Source organism: Ictidomys tridecemlineatus, chromosome 8 (genome assembly GCF_052094955.1).
Source record: "Ictidomys tridecemlineatus isolate mIctTri1 chromosome 8, mIctTri1.hap1, whole genome shotgun sequence".
In the NCBI taxonomy this organism is placed as follows: Eukaryota; Metazoa; Chordata; class Mammalia; order Rodentia; family Sciuridae; genus Ictidomys; species Ictidomys tridecemlineatus.
In genome coordinates this window covers 128710848-128727433 of record NC_135484.1, presented here as the reverse complement: position 1 = coordinate 128727433, position 16586 = coordinate 128710848, and the positions used below count along the sequence as shown (strand labels likewise).

Genomic DNA, 16586 nt, shown 5'->3' with positions numbered 1-16586 from the left:
AGTTCAAAGCCAGCCTCAGCAAAAGCAAGGCACTAAGCAATTCAGTGAGACCCTGTCTCTAAATAAAATACAAAATGGGACTGGGGATATGGCTCAATGGTCCAATGCCCCCGAGTTCAATCCCCAGTACCCCCCCCCAAAAAAAAAAACAACAACTAGGTTCAGCTACATAGCTTAAACACACACACACACACACAATACACACAAATAGTAGTCACAGTAGTGAGTTATTAAAAGTTTTTCTATTTAATAGAGAAGAGTCCAGTATTGAAAAAGTATTTCCACAGTATCACTAGGGTCCTAGATTTCTGCCTTTTGATTCTACCATCCTGGTCCATGTCATCAGTATTTAACGTCCTTGTTTCATCTCTCTGTGGTTGTTCAAGCTCTGGCCATCACATCTAAAATGTGGACAAAAGACAAAAAGAATAAAAAGAGGCTTCTGTCAATTTAGTCAGCTTCCTTTGAACAGTCATTCCCAAAATTGCTTAGCACATATGTCTTGATCAAAACTTTGAGGAAAGAAAGCAGAAAAGGGTATTTTATTCTTTTCTGCAGAGTGCTTACTGAATGTTAGGTTTCTTTCATTAAGAACAAAGGAATGAATGTCAGAATAGGCACTTAGCAGTCTTTGGGCCACTTCCTATTTCTTTCCATTCAATCTTACTGAGTGCAAGCTGACCAGAAGCAACAGTTAATACCATTTTCTGGAGTAAGACCAAATAGGGGAAGCAGCTGTAACTTTTTGGAACACAAAAATTTCATGAAAAGTCAGTTGTATTTCCCCCAACTACAATTTTTTCTTTGTGATGCTGGGGATTGAAGTCAGGGCCTCAGATACTAGGCAAGCCCTCTACATCCTAGTTCCCTAGCTACATCCTTAGTCCCCTCCCCCAATATTTTTAAATGCTATGCTGAGATCAGTAACTAAAAATTTAGCTCCCTGTTATAGTTTAAATCTATTTGATTCTGTTCAGTTAAAGAAGAAAAGTACATAGAGTATTATGAGAAAGCAACTAAGCCAAGCACAATGGCATACAACTGTAATCCCAGCAATTTGGGAGGCTGAGGCAGGAGGATGGCAAGTTCGAAGCCAGCCTCAGCAACTTAGGCCCTAACTTAGCAAGACTGTCTCAAAATAAAAAGCAGGGAATATAGCTCAGTGGTAAAGTATCCCTAGATTCAATCCCCAGTACCAATAAATAAATAAATAGATAAATAGATAGATAGATAAATAAATATTACTGGGAAGTTTTGACTTTTCTCAATCAGAGCTGTCCCCTGAAAGTCCCCCTCCTCCTTTTATTTTCCTGATTAAAGCTTTGTCTGTATATTTGTGCTTACTTTGACTAATATTCAGTTTTGGCCATCATCAAATCAAAAGTCCCCATCTCCAGTATCATTTCCACCTTTATAGTTTCACATAGGTTTATTTAGGAAAAAGCAGATACATATTCAAGGGAGAATTAATGACCTATGGATTAAGCAAGGAATACATATTCAAGGGAGAATGTGGGCCATATCAAGAGTGAGAGATGTGTTTTGGGGGTTCCAAGAGATGTTATTGGTATCCTAGGCCAAAGGGTAGGGGACCTGACTTCAAGGAGTCTCAACAATCCACAGGGTCTGACAAAAGTAAACATGGTTTTACCATATGATTGATTTAGGATAGGAGAAATAAAAAGTAGAAAGGAGACCTACAGGAAGGACAAGGAAATTAAATTTGACTTCAGAAGTTCTACACACTTTTCCAGGTCTGTCTCTTCCAGGTCTGTTACTCCCAAATTCCTGTAAATCTACCTCTGCACTGTTAATTAACACCCCAATAAATGGATTAAGCAAAGAAAGATATGATATCATGAGGATCCCAAAATTTGGGGAACTTTACAGTGCTATCTACTGATAAGATAATGAAGATCGTGTTAGTGAGGATCCTGAGATTGAGCAGATCACCAGAAACCATTTTGAGATTACTGGACTGATTCCTACATAGCTTTCTGAATAAGATAAGATAGATAGATAGTAAAACAAATAGACACTTAAGAAAATGCCCCCCAAAAGAGGCTTCTCCATGAAATTATCCTGTAGAAACATTCCAACCAACTGCTTTGTCCTGGGCTGAGGGTCGGGGGACAGACCTGAGTAAAAGCTACAGATTCAAGAGCTAACCAATCAGTATTTCAGGCTGAACCAATAGCCTTGGCACCTTTCCAATATCTGATTAGCTTGGATATTGATCACTGCTCCTACCCAGTAGCTATATAAACCCTTACAAATCAGTAAACTTAATTGGTAACCTGCTATCAGGTAGCTTCTTGCCCAGCAAGAGAGCTCTGCTTCCTTTGTTGTCACTTAAATAAATCATACTCCTTTTAGTCTCATCTTCCGTTTCTGACAATAATCCAGAAAGAAGTCACAGATGGCGGAGACTGCTGCAATACTGAAGCAGAAAAGGCTGAAAATTCAATTTAAAAAATTTTTAGTTGCATATACACATATGCTGAGGATCAAACCCAGTGTCTCACATGTGCTAGGCAAGCACTGTACCACTGAACTACAACCCCTGAAAATTCATTTCATTCCATACCCATGCCTTCCCAAGTTTCCTTTAAAAGAAGAGCTTGGAACCCCCAAAACATCTCTCACTCTTGATATGGCCCACATTCTCCCTTGAATATGTATTCCTTGCTTAATCTCATAGGTCACTAATTCTCCCTTGAATATGTAGCTGCTTCCATAAATAAACCTCTGTGCCTCTGACTAGCACATGCTGAAATTCTTTTTCATCATGTATTCCATGAACTCCACTGGTCCTAAGTCACTTCCCCCTTTTTCTCCCGGAACTCCTCAAACACTTCTTTAGATTTATCTCTTCTTCTGTGACATGATCACCCTCCTTGGTGACTCAAAGGCATTAAAAACTTGCGTCCACACAAAAACCTGCGCACAGAATTGCCAAAACTTAAAAGAAAGCAAGGTGGTTTTCAGTAGGTTAATGGGTAATTAAAGGGCCTGTTTTTAAGAGGTATTTTATGTTTTTACTATTGGATTAAACATCCTTTTACATGTTGGTTTGGTAATGGAGTCTCAGAGGCATGACCCTGAAGATCCAATAAATCAGATCTGGCAACTCACCTCAAAAACTAAAAAGGAAAGTTAATGATGAAAAGAGCTTTAATCAGTGTGGCTACATTGGAAAGATGAGGAGACCCATATACTTAGCCTTGTATTCAAAAGGCTGACAATGAATTTGAGGTTTTATAGAAAGGGAAATAAAGGCAAGAGTTAGGGGATTTGTATAGCTGGAGGCTTCTCACAGTTAACAAAGCAGAGTGTGTTAATCAGGTGTAATCAGTCTATCATCTCAGGATTGGTCAAGTTGGGCCTTGTCCCAGACAAGAAGTTGCTGTTGCATGTCTGGGAAGGTGACTTTGGCTCATCATATGATGTTTATAACATCAGACCTTGTTCCTAGGAAGCAAAGTAGATGAATGCAAAATGGAAGCAGAGATGCTTTTAACCATCTATTGGACATTTGCCAGCCAAAGTGAGGAGTCACTCACTGAGCTATATTCGTAGCCCTTTTTAATTTGCATTTTGAAACAGGGTCTCACAAGTTGCCCAAGCTGGCTTCAAACTTGTGCTCCTCCTTCTGCCTCAGCCTTCAAAACTTCTGTAAATACAGGGATGGACCACTGCACTCAGCAAGTCTCCTTTTACTCTTAATTCCCTTAAAAATTAGAAGAAAGCTAGGTGGCTTTTAGTAGGTTAATGGATAATTAAAGAGCCTGTTTTTAAAAGGTGTTTTATGTTTTTACTATTGGATTAAACATCCTTTTACATGTTGATTTGGTAATGGAGTCTCAGAGGCATGACCCTGAAGATCCAATAAATCTTGAGTTTTCAGTGTACACATAGCTCAGAAACATTGGGTTTGAACATCAGCACCACATAAGTAAATAAAATTAAATAAATAAAATAAAGGTATTGTGTCCATCTACAATTTAAAAAATATATTTTATAAAAAAGATTCTTTAAAAAATTAAATAGAGAACTATCAAAAAGTAAATATATATGCCCTTTGATCAGTTTCAATATGTAGTACCACCCAATAAATATGAGTATATATGAGAAAGTAAAGCTATTGAATGACATTCCTTACACCATTGCTTATAAAGAGAAAATTTAACCTACACAGACATCAATAGGGATAAGTTATGGTATACCCATACAACAGAATACCATTAGCTATAATAAGTAGATATGGAAAGATCCCCAAGCTATCAGCTGAAAAAGAAAAGGTACAAAATTACATTATGGTATCAAAAGTGTTCTAAAAGGTATGTGCACATTTATTCAGTAAACAAAATGTTCGTTGACTGCTACTATATGGTAAGTAGTGTCCTGGGATGATATGTCAAAATAAATAAATAAATAAAAATAGATACCATTAACCCTGAGTATTGAAACACTTCATTTTGTAGTCTTCATGAACTTGAGTTTTCAGTGTACACATTTAATCTGTATACTTAAAATTTTCTTAGTTTCTTCCATTTATCTAATTATAATTGTTTATTGATGAGCGTGGTGGTGCATATGTATAATTCCAGAGACTTTGGAGGCTATGGCAGGAGGAATCACAAATTTGAGACCAGTCTGGGAAATTTAGGGAGAACCAATAAATAAATAAATAGCTGTGGGAGACCAACCTTACACATGACTGAGTCATACTCCCTGGCTGGGTGCTAAGATGCTCAGTTGCAGAAATGTGGCAGAGCTTTCCCCACCCTTCTTGGGTCCAAGGACCAGTGTCTCCTGCATGGGTGTGTCTTGCTAAAGCCCCCTGGGTGAAACTATGCTCACCTGTTCCTTTGTAATATAACCCCTTGCCCTGTTTAGGATAGAATCTTCCATGGAAGTGCCTTGTGTGTGTCCCCTTCTCTTACTATGCCCTTGGGTGTGGCCTACCCAGGTGTCAATCAACCTGCTGACAGCCGGACATCCTGAAGATAAACTCAGCCCCCTGAAACTTGACCCCTTGCCTCATTTGAATAGCTTCTCCTCAATAAAAGGGGTCAGCCCATGCTCTCCAGCGCTCTCTCTTCCTGCAGACCCTTAAGGTCAGAGGAGCTGTCACAGCGACCCCAAAGAAAAAGATATTTGTGTCTCTTGTGTGGTTATTATTGTGCAGCCCAGTTAGCCCAGTTTAACTGGAGTGACCTCTGAGCCTTTTAGTCTGGCGAACAGAACCCGGCAAATAGCTACCGAGATAACTCAGTGGGTAGAGTGCCCCTGAGTTTAATCCCCAGTACTGGAGTGGGGAAAAAAGAAATATAAAAATTTATTGATCACCTCCTCCCCAGCCTGTGCCTGTGAGGAAGCCAAGGACAGATATGGCTTTGCCTTTACCATGCTGTTGGGGTTTTGTACTGGGGATTGAACAGAAGGAGGCTCTATGGCTGAAGAACATCCCCATTCTTTAAAAATTATTTTGGAACTTGAGACCCAATTGCTTCAATTAGTAGTTGGGATTTCAGGTGAGGGCTACCCCTTCCCTTTATTTGGGGGAGTTTGTGTTGCCTTCCCACACCCCCACCCCCGCCGCCGCCGCCGCCCCTTGGTACCTGGGATAGAATATAGGGGCTCTTTACCACTAGGTTACAACCCTAGTCCTTTTTGTCAATGGTCTCGAATTGCTGAAGCTGGCCTTGAAGTTGCGATCCTACAGTCTCAGCCTCCAGAGTCGCAGGGATTTCAGGCCTGTCCCACAGTGCCCCGCTACCGTTGGTTTTTAATTTAGAAGATTTGTGTAAATGTGGGGCACACTAGGGCCAATGGGAAGAGCCCCGAGCCTGGGATCGAAAAAAGAATCGACCTGTGTGCGGCAGCAATTGGAAGCCAGGCGTATCAGAGAGATGAGGCGAAGGCTCCTAGAGAGGCATGGAGCCCGACCGGAAGTCGCCGGAGGCCGCCCAAAGCGGCGAGAGGAAATAACCCCGGCTGGCTTCTCTGTCTGCAGGAAGTGTCTCAGCCTCCAGCACAGATAAAGGAAGGACCCCAGAGATTTGCCCGCCTAGCTTGACTCCCCGGCAGGGGCCTGGGAAGACCAACCAGCGCTTCCCTACCGTGGAGCCCCAGGCCTCCTTATTCCCGCTGGAGTTCTTCCTGAGGTTCGCCACGTCTTTGTTGTGCTCCTTACCTGAACTTTTAGTCTGTTAATCAGCAGACACTTATTGAGTGCCTGCTGTGTGCCAGGTACTGTGCTAGTTGCTGGCGTGTACTGTTAATAGACTAATTTTGGGTCCACCGGAGAGGTCTGGCTACTGGCATCAGGACATCCGCATACGTTCATCAAGAAGTCCACCAATATTTGTCAAATACCAGGTACTTACCGGGCACCTAGAGTTTATGCAAAGATAAACCCCTACCCGCAAGGTGCAAGATGGGGCGATCTCTAATACAAGTTGGAGAAAGAGGGTGGTGGGTTTAGTTTTCCATGGTTCCACCACCACCTGTGTGGCTTAGTGGACAAACAGTTTTCCCCTTTCTATGTGAGGTTTGAGGATGGTCACAGAAAATTTTATTCCTGTACATAAGAGATGGCATTTGCACGGGACCTTAGGAATTTACCTTAGAAGAATGATAGTACTTGCTATAAAATACAAAACAGGTGAAAAATTTTGGAGTAAATATCATTGCAGTGACATGAAGAATTTGGGAAGACCATAGTTTTCTTGAAGATAGGGATTGTCTTTTATTCCATTATAGCATTATGTCTGGGAAACAATGAGGTGCTCAGGAACTTGAGTGACAAGCAAATGAGTAAACCCTAATAAAGATCAGGTCCCTGGGAGTTCAAATTTAATTCTAGGAGGAGTATTTTAAACTTTTGGAAATGTATAAGGACAACAAACTTTTTTCTGCTCTCACACCCAATAATCAATACAAAAGACATATGTGAACTCAAAAGATGTTGGAATTTCTCCCTACCAGCAAGCAAGCAATTCTTGTGGTGTCCTATAATTTTGTATAGGACACCAATTAGGTCCCCTCTAGTTCAGTTCAATTCTGACACTGTTAGATCTCACCTGTTGAGAGCTCAGTCTCAATAATGCCTCCTACTTCCAATGTGAATGTGGTTCCCAGTTATTTTACCTGGACTTCTGACAAACTAGCTAGAAATCAGGATTCATACAGTCTCTACTCTTGAGTTCATAGAGCTCAGGAAAATACATGCTTACTGGTATATCATAAAGAATTTTACAAAGGATACAGATGAAGAGGTGCATGGGGGGAAGTGTGGGATAAGGAGCATTAAGCTTCCATACCCTTCAGAAACTTCCACAGGTCCAGTTATCTGGAAGCTCTAAGAACGCTGCTCTTTTGGAGTTTTATAGAGGCTTTATTGCATGGGCACAATTGATTAAATCATTATTCATTGGTTATCACCTTCGCTTTCAGCTCGTTTTCCCTCCCTTGAGGTTTGAAAAAGAACTGAAAGTCTCAACCTTTTTAATTCTGCCTTGGACTTTTGGGTGACCAACTTCCTTCTGAAGCCACCTAGGGGCTGCCAGCCTTCAGTCAGTCATTAATGTACAAAAAGAAACATTGCTTTGAAGATTCTAAGGATAATTAGAAGTTGTATGCCAGGAAACAGGAACAAATACCAAAGGAGGTGGGTTGAATGTTGTCAGAATTGTGTTTTAGGAAATATTAATCCAGAGATGGAGGTTTAGCAGGAATACCACACAGAAAATGACAGTAATAGTGATTGAAAATAATAATAAAATAATAAAGGACAGAGGCATTTTGTATAGAGGATTAACTGGAAGCCTGGGGCGCATGCCTGTAATCCTAGCACTCAGGAAGCTGAGGCAGGAGAACCACAAATTCAAAGCCAGCCTCAGCAAAAGCAAGGCACTAAGTAACTCAGTGAGACCCGTCTCTAAATAAAAATACAAAATAGGGCTGGGAATGTGGCTCAGTGGTTGAGTGCCCTCAATTCAACCCCCAGTACCTGATAACAAACAAACAAACAAAAAAAGCCCAAAGGATTAACTGGACTCAGAGGGATTATTTATAAGGTATTGTTTATTTGTACATGGAAGTTGGTGACACCAATAGAAAGGAGAAATACAGAGTGCAGCTTTGAAGGGCTCTCTGGTTTGGAGTATATTTAAATTATGGGGCAAGTGAATGAAGCCTATAGCTGGAGGTATCCAGCTGACATTTTAAGTGTGAATCTACAGTGTGAAAGGCATCTTGGAGCCAGACAAAGATTTGAGTGTTCTTGGAACAGAGATATACTGAAATCGAGATTGTAAATGGAGAAAGTGAGGAGACAAGAGAAAAGAACTTGATGCATGTCTACTATTTCAGTTATCTATTGTTGTATAAAAAATAAACTAAAATCCTAACCTTCATGGTTAAAAACAATTTCTCAGGATTCTGTTGGTTGACTGCCACTTCTGCTGGTTTCACTTGGAATTACTCATGTAGCTGCATTCATCTGGTGAACTATGTGGAAGTAGGCCTAACTGAGCTATTGGGGCTTTAGCTTTGGAGCCTTGGTTCTCATTTACCTTGACCTCTGCATGGTTAGCTTGCGCTTCCTATAGCATGGCAGTATCATGATAGCATGCCAAGAGCTATAAAGGCACTCTTTTACAGTGTCATATCTGCCATATTTCAGTAGTCAGAATAAGTCATAGATCAACAAACATTGAAGACAAGGAAAAAAAATCCACTTAATTATGAGAATAGTGGAAAAATCTTATTACAGAAGATATTTGGGAATAGGAAAGTTTGGAAACATTCTGTGACACCTACAAGGTAGCATACCCTTGTAATCCTAGCTGCCTCAGGAGGATCACAAGTTCAAGGTTAGCATTGGCAACTTAGACCTCATCTTATAATAAAAAAAATAATAGAGCTGGTGATGTAGCTCAGTATTTGAGGGCTCATAGGTTCAACCCCCAGTACCTCAAAAGGAAGAAAATAAGAGAAAAAAGTGGAGTTGTCAGTACATAGAGGAAAATGACCTTTGAGATTGCATTGTATGCCCACAAAGCTAGCCATCTTGGTCCTCCCTGGGCAAAATTATCCCTTTTCCCCAGTTGAAGTATAAGCTGTTCCAGCACTGATAACTGTTCTTCCTCATATTCTACATTCCTTACTTCTGGGCTGAACCCCTTTATGTTTGAACCCCTTTATGTTCAAGATATACTTTTTATTGATTTTACTTGTAATAGAGGCAAGCAGGCTCAGCTTTTGAGAATGACTTACAATGGGTACAAAGATTTAAGTACATTGTAATTCGTATGTTTCTGATCAATTCTTATATTTAGATGTACATTTGGGAAACAATATTTGAAACATAGTCCTCAGCCAAAAAGACCTTTCTCCAGCTACAAAGCTCAACATGTATGAAGCTTTACTGGGTTCTGCTCCTGAAAATGAAGACAGCCTTGTGAAGGTAAAAGTGGAAGATCCCACTTGGGAGCAGGTGTACAACACACAGGAGGGCAGCTCCCACACTCAGGAATTTTGCCGCCTGAGATTCCGGCAGTTCTGTTACCAGGAGGCTCCTGGGCCCCGGGAGGCTCTGACCCAACTTCGAGAACTTTGCCAACAGTGGTTGAGGCCAGAGATGCACACCAAAGAGCAAATACTGGAGTTGCTGGTGCTGGAGCAATTCTTAACCATCCTGCCCAAGGAGCTGCAGGCCTGGATGCAGACGTATTCTCTGCAGAGTGGGGAGGAGGCAGTGACAATGCTAGAGAATCTAACTTCTGGACATGGAGACACAGGACAGCAGGTGAGAAGATAATGTGTATGGTGGTGTGGGAAAAGAAATGATACATATGAATTTGTTAATTTTTAATTTTATTTTGAAATAATTTAAAACTTACAGAAAGATTGGGAGAATAGTATAGAGAACTCCTGTATGCTCCTCACCCACGTTCACCAGTTGTTAATACTTATTTCATGATGTACCCATCCCACTTCCCTACTTGTGCAAGCGAGCCCTCTTTGTATGAATATGCTCATTCAAACAAAGACACACATACACTTTTTTTTTCCTGAATCATTTGAGAATTAATTGCAGACATTATGCCCCTTAACCTCTAAACACATCAGTGTATATTTCATTCTCTTGTACAACCAGAATACAATACCAAGGTTAGGAAAATTACATAAAATTGTTATGGTACTATCATATAACACTAGTATTTCACATTTTGCCACAATATCCCCTCAGTGCGCTTTTTTAAAAAATATTTTTTATAGTAGGTGGACATAATACCTTTATTTTTTTTTTTATTTTTATGTGGTGCTAAGGATTGAACCCAGTACCTCACATATGCTAGACAAGCAGTCTACCAACTGAGCTACAACCCTATCCCCAATAGTGCTCTTTATGGCAAACTTCCCCTTGATCCAGGGCATAAGCTAGAAAGTGTCACATATTATATTTAGATGTTGTGTCTCTCTAGTCTCCATGAATCTGCTCAGTCTTTGTTTGTCATGACATCGATATTCTTGAAAAGTACAGGCAGTTTTTTTGGAGAATTTTCCTATTTCAGTTTGTCTTGCATTTTCTCCAGAAAACTTTGGCTAGAGTATCTACCCTAGGGGTAATACTTTGTTCTCAGTCTGCCATTTCAGAAGGCTTTGATGGTTTATCTCAATACTGATGAGATTATGGTGGAGCCTAACAAGTTTCTTCAGTACAAAGTTACTATCTTCCCCTTCATAATTACTGCATAGTATGTAGAAGACATTTTGAGACAATGTATATCTGAGTCCTTATTAAACATTCATCTAAGGAGTCTTTTTTTGAGTTGTTTTTCTGGGCAGGAATCCTTTGCTTGTCTTGCAGCTTCTATTCTGCACCCTAGATACTGAATAGGACCTGACTGCATGCAGTCCTTATTTGACAGATGAGTGTCTGTTTCACTTTCTGCTTTTTTAAGGGATTAATGGGGCTTGTTCTCTGTTCTCTTGGAGAAGTCTCTAACGGCTGTTCAGTTCCACCAAGATATGTTTTCAAGGTGAATCTTTTGTCTACAGGCCTCTTTCTATATTCAGGGACAAGACATGCACCTAGTGATGACACAATATCAGGAAGCCTCTTTGGAGTGTCAGCTCCTGCCTGGGGTAACCACCCTGACATGTGAACCTCCTCAGCCTCCCCAGGAAGTGAGTGGTGAGTGCCAGAGGGTGAGTGGTGAGTTTAGTAAAGACACAGGAAGCAGGCCATTAACAGGAGCATGGTCTCCTTAATAGGAATGTGATTATCTGTGTCCTCAAGGTTTTGTATTTTGTTTTTATATATATTATGAAATGATTACCACAAACTTCTTAATGTTCCTATTATCTCAGTTATCTTTGGTGAGTGTGGTGAGAATATTTAAGATCTATCTCAGCAAATGTCCAGCAATATTTATTGTTAACTGTAATCGCTGTGCTATACATTAGGTCTTCAGAATTTGCTCATTTAGCTAGGCACAGTGGTACTTGTCTGTAATTCCAGTAACTCAGGAGGCTGAGACAGGAGGATCTCAAGTTTGAGGCCAGCCTGGGAAGTAAGAAAGGCTCTAAGCAATTTGGTAAGACTCTGTCTCAAAATATTTAAAATAAAAAAGGATTGGGTATATAATTCATTGATATAATATTCTTGGGTTCAATTCCCAGTATTTTTTATTTATTTTTATATATATATATATATATATATATATAATTTGCCCAGGGTCAACAGAGGAAGAACCTCTTCTAAAATTTAAAGCTTCTTACTTTTGACCAAAATACCTTCTTTATGACATCTCTATATTCTACGTTCCTAAATTTATACCCCTCCTCTCCTGAAAAAAGATCAGAATTTTTCAAGAATATGCTATAGTGGATATTGTCCCTCCTACCCGAACACTCATCACCAGCTTCTTCCCTTCTCTTTATTTTCATATCTGATTTTAACGTTCTTTTTGTGAAAATGCATCACTATAAAGCATTCATAAATGTCACTGACTTTGGGGGTGGGAGACCCTGAAGTTTTAGAATTTCTGACAGAATAGAAACAGTTATAGTGCCCTATCCTAGACAGTAAGGTGTACATCTTCATTTGGATGTTTAATAAATCGAAGTTTTAGGGGCTAGGTCCTAAACAGAGGACACTCTTAAAGACCACTGCATTCAGGACTCTTGTTTCCTTTCTTTACAGAGTTTACTCCCCAGGAACCAGCCCTTCTCCGAGAGGAAAATTCCAGAAACTCGACAGCAGTGCTTGAGTTTAACTCACCCAGGTTCCAGGTAAGCAAGGGTGCCTGGGCTTTGGAAACCTCAGTAGTTACCCTCCTTTTCTCCTTGACCTGTTCTTTGCCTTTCTCTTTGCCCACACTTCTCACTCATGGTATATTTTCTTGTGTTCATTCCATCACAGAATGTCACAGGCCATGTGCTCAGTAATCCAAGGAGTTAATGTCGATTACATTCTACTGCCTCATATTATACTGTGTTGAGGAAGTACATCCAGATCTCAAGATATGAGAGTGAGGGGTTTCAGAACGTGCCTCGCTATCATGTGTTTGGAATCTCTGGTTTTTCTCCTCAGCCTGAGAACTAGGACCCTTTTTCACATTCCAATTAATTTGGTGATGATAACAGAAATTCTGTATATGCAAAATAAAACTTCACATCATCTTCACAAAATGAACTGCTTTTTTCCTTTTTAGTGTCTCAGTGGTTCATTTGTTTTCCTAGTTATTTGGTTTTTAAAAAACTACACGTTTCCCATTTAAGTCCTCTTACGTACTGCTGGCACATCAGTTTTCTCAAGACACCATCTTCATGGAATCCTTTCCTCACTTAGTCCTTTTCTTTGACTTCTATTGTTCTCAATCCCATTAGACCCAATGTTTGCTGCTCTTAATAAGTACTTTGTCTTCTTGAAAATAAATGTATGGATAATAAAATAAATATATGAAATAATGATTTAAGAAAGTGTATATACATTTTAAATATCAACCCAGTTGTGGCTGGGCATTGTGACACATGCCTATAATCCCACCAACTCAGGATGGTGGTGTGGGTACAAGTTCAAGGTTAGCCTTGACAATTTATTGAGACCCTGTCTTAGAAAATGAAACTCAGTAGTACACTGACCCTGGGTTCAATCTCCAGTACTGCAAAAAAAAAAAAAAAAAAAAAAAAAAAAACCTACTGCCTTAAAAATATATATATAATATAAAAAAGTGATGTATGTATGTATGTATGTATGTGTGTGTGGTACTAGGGATTGAACCTAGATTCACCCTACCACTGAGTTATATCCCAGCCCCTTCTATTTTTAGTGACAAGGTCTCACTAAGCTGCCCAGGTTTGCCATGAACTTAAAATCCCCCTGCCTCAGCCTCCCAAATCACTGGGATTACAGGCAAGTGCCATCACACCCAGGTTCTAACAGATTAATTTTGGATTTCTAGATTCTAGAACTGTGAGAGAATTAATTTCTGTTGTAAGCTATCAAGTTTGTTACAAAAGCCCAAGAAATCATATAGGTTTCAAGGCAAAGTAGACTGATAAATAGATCATAGAAGGGATGTGCTATTTAAATAAGGTAGATTTTATATTTTTTTAATTAATAATTTTTTTTCTTGTACTAGAGATTGAACCCAGGGCACTCTACCACTGAGCTATATCCCTAGTTCTTTTTACTTTTTATTTTGAGATAGGGTCTCACTAAATTAGCTGAGGCTGGTGTCAAATTTGTAATCCTCCCACCTCAGCCTCCCAAGTAGCTGGGATTACAGGTATGTACCACTACTCCGCCATAAGGTAAGTGGGTGTATTTTTGCCGGGGGTGGGGGCGGGGTCGTGCGGGGAATGAGGTAGGTTTTTAAGTATCAAAATAATTGTTTGCAGTTTGGGATGGTATAGTGATGAAATAAATATATCTTCTGTCTCAAAACTCACCTGTTTGTCAAAAAGTCTGTGAAAGACTAGACACAATATCAGTTTCCAGGCAAAAGGAAAGAAAGGGTAATTTGGATAATGAAAAAAAAAATCAAAAAGTTAGTAAAAAGCCATATGGTAGACCTTTGGAAACAGTGTCAGATAAAGAGAGAAAACCATAGACAACCCCCCAAAAAATTAATTACAGTGTATAATATTTCTGACTTAGCTGTCTTATATTTCTGGCTTTGAAATATTTTAAAGCAATCTTCATTAATGAAATTCAATGAGATCTCTACATTTATATTGTTTTACATCTGTTAAAAGTCTCAGAACTCTTCCATTATATATTTGTAATCAGTTTAATTGCATTTTCCATAAGTGCCATTTTGTATTGAAATGCCTATTAGCCATAATAGAAAATGCTGTTAAAACAGTTGGTAGAACCAATTTGAGTCAACTTTTTTTTTTCTTTTTTTTTTTGATAATACTGGGGGTTATTGAACCCAGAAGTACTCAACCACTGAGCAGCATCCTCATCCCTTTTTGTTTTTTGAGACAGGGTCTTGTTAAGTTGTACAGGTTGGCCTTGAACTTGTGATCCTTCTGCCTTAGCTTCCCCAGTTGCTGTGATTACAGCTGTGTGCCACCATGACCAGCTTAAGTCAACTTATACAAAAATATCTTTATTCCATGTAAGCTTCCTTCTCTGAAACATTCTTATATTACTGTTGGTTAAATCATCTCATAAAAACTTTTCAGAATTCTTATTCTTAGAGGTAGCCAATTTATATCAATTTTAGATTTGGTTCAGCAGGACACTGAAAAGTTCTACAGGATATGTGACATTTTGTTATAGTGTGGGACTGTTCCATGCATTTCAGGATGGCCATATCCTGTGAATAACATTGGCATGAGCTGGTGGTCATCATCACTGGTAAAACCAAAAAGTTCTCACAAATTTACAGAATATTCTGAGTGGCTGGTACCACTGTTCTGTAGTGTGATATTCAACACCTTTCACAACTGGACCCCTTCTCCTTACCACAGTGAAAACTGAAAGGCCACTTTTTGCCTTTTAGATGTCAGCGAAGACTGGGGAGGGAGAAGCCCAGGCCTTTGCCCTAGCAGAGTGGCCACATCTGAGTCTGGCTCAGAGGAACCTCTGTGAGAATTCAGCTCAAGAAAAGGTTACAAGCCTAATGAGTAAGGACAGGCCTCTAACTGGTCCCCTGTCTGTGCTATCCTTGTCCTGTCCTTTCCCTGACTTGGCCCATGGGAGCCCATACTTCTATAAACCCTTACCCTCCCTTCCTCTTCTTCTGGCCTCTGCCTCCAAACTTTTCTCAGTCCTTATAATTTTGCGTTTTTCCCAATCATATTATATTCTGCTGCTGCTACTTTTCCAGGTTGTTAATTCTTGTGATCTTCTCTGATTTTCTCTCCCTATTCCTTTATTCCCTTCTCTGATTTTCTCTCCCTATTCCTTTATTCTCTTTGCATCTCTTCTTCTTCCCCATCAAGGATTCCATATAACTTATATCCTTTCACATTTAGAAGACCCACAAATACTTCTGCCTGATCCCTCTTTACCTTAGAGGAAATTCTCTTTATTCTCTCAGAACATTATTATTCATGTTTTCTTTCTTTTTATTCTTTAGCTGATAGATGGATCATTTTAACATTTTTATTTTGAAATGATATTTAGGCTACCAACAAGTTTTAAAGATAGTACTATCCATGTTTTCTTTAAATGTGCTCTGCCCTATTGTGCCTTCTCCCTAGCTGGTGTTTGGTGCCAAGGTTAACCTTTCTTATCATCTTCCCATAGCATACCACATTTTGTAGTATTGCTGAAACTGGATGCCCTGGAACACCTGTTGATTTCTTTGTTTTTTGAGGGATAGTACTGGAGATCAAACCCAGAGGTACTTTACCACTGAGTTACCTCCCCAGCCCTTTTTATTTTCCTTTTGAGATAGGGTCTCACTAAGTTACTAAGGCTGGCCTCGAACTTATGATCCTCCTTCCTCAGCCTCTCAAATAGCTGGGATTAATTAAATATATGCCACAACACCAAACCCTATTGATTTTTTGTTTCTTTTATTTTGAAACATCTATTCCCAACCACAGAGATTGTTTTTTCTAAATTCATAGAATATATGACATTAAATAATTAATGTATTATTTTAGCAAAAGTAATTGTAACTAAAGATGTTTTGTTTAATATAGAGCAAGACATTTCTGAAGCAATGGATCAAGGTAGGAAGACTTCAGGAATACCCAACAGGTGAGTATCTGTGGTCCTGAGTGGATCCATCTTCTGCAGATCTAAGAAGCAATTAGAACCATTGGGTTCAACCCCTAGTACCACACACAAAAAAGAATATCTTGTTGTTTTATGTAACAAAAAGTTCAAACTGTAGATTTGGTGCAGCAACTTACCATGATATCAAAGATTCATCTCTCTGTGGTCCTACACCCTTTTTCTAGTTCCCCATTCATACCCAGCTTCCTTACCTCACTCTTTTTCCCATTTCCCACTCCAAGATCCTTCTCTCACCACATTGAACTTAAAGTTTAAAATTTCATCAGTGAAAAGGTTCAGTGACATGATAGGATTCAAGAAGTATTCC

General features: G+C 39.5%; 1 protein-coding gene and 1 long non-coding RNA gene across 6 annotated transcripts in view; one reads left to right on the top strand and one right to left on the bottom strand.

The window, feature by feature from the left end:
• Positions 1 to 16586, top strand: part of Pgbd1 (piggyBac transposable element derived 1) — a 31966-nt gene that overhangs the window by 12730 nt on the left and 2650 nt on the right. For 2 of the 5 annotated variants that reach the window (XM_021720031.3, XM_040282211.1), the window contains 5 exons: positions 9348 to 9817; positions 11074 to 11209; positions 12221 to 12309; positions 15033 to 15156; positions 16183 to 16240. In XM_021720031.3, the coding sequence (XP_021575706.1) occupies positions 9422 to 9817; positions 11074 to 11209; positions 12221 to 12309; positions 15033 to 15156; positions 16183 to 16240 (803 nt within the window). In that variant the 5' untranslated portion in view covers positions 9348 to 9421. Of the gene's footprint in view, positions 1 to 5941; positions 6385 to 9347; positions 9818 to 11073; positions 11210 to 12220; positions 12310 to 15032; positions 15157 to 16182; positions 16241 to 16586 lie in introns of those variants that run through there. The other 3 variants (XM_013365121.3, XM_013365122.4, XM_040282213.2) reach the window with 3 other exon arrangements.
• On the bottom strand, positions 224 to 5765 carry LOC120888982 (uncharacterized). Its single transcript, XR_005732654.2, has 2 exons — positions 5625 to 5765; positions 224 to 401 (listed from the first exon to the last, which is right to left on the bottom strand). It is a non-coding gene; the product is annotated as an uncharacterized LOC120888982 (long non-coding RNA).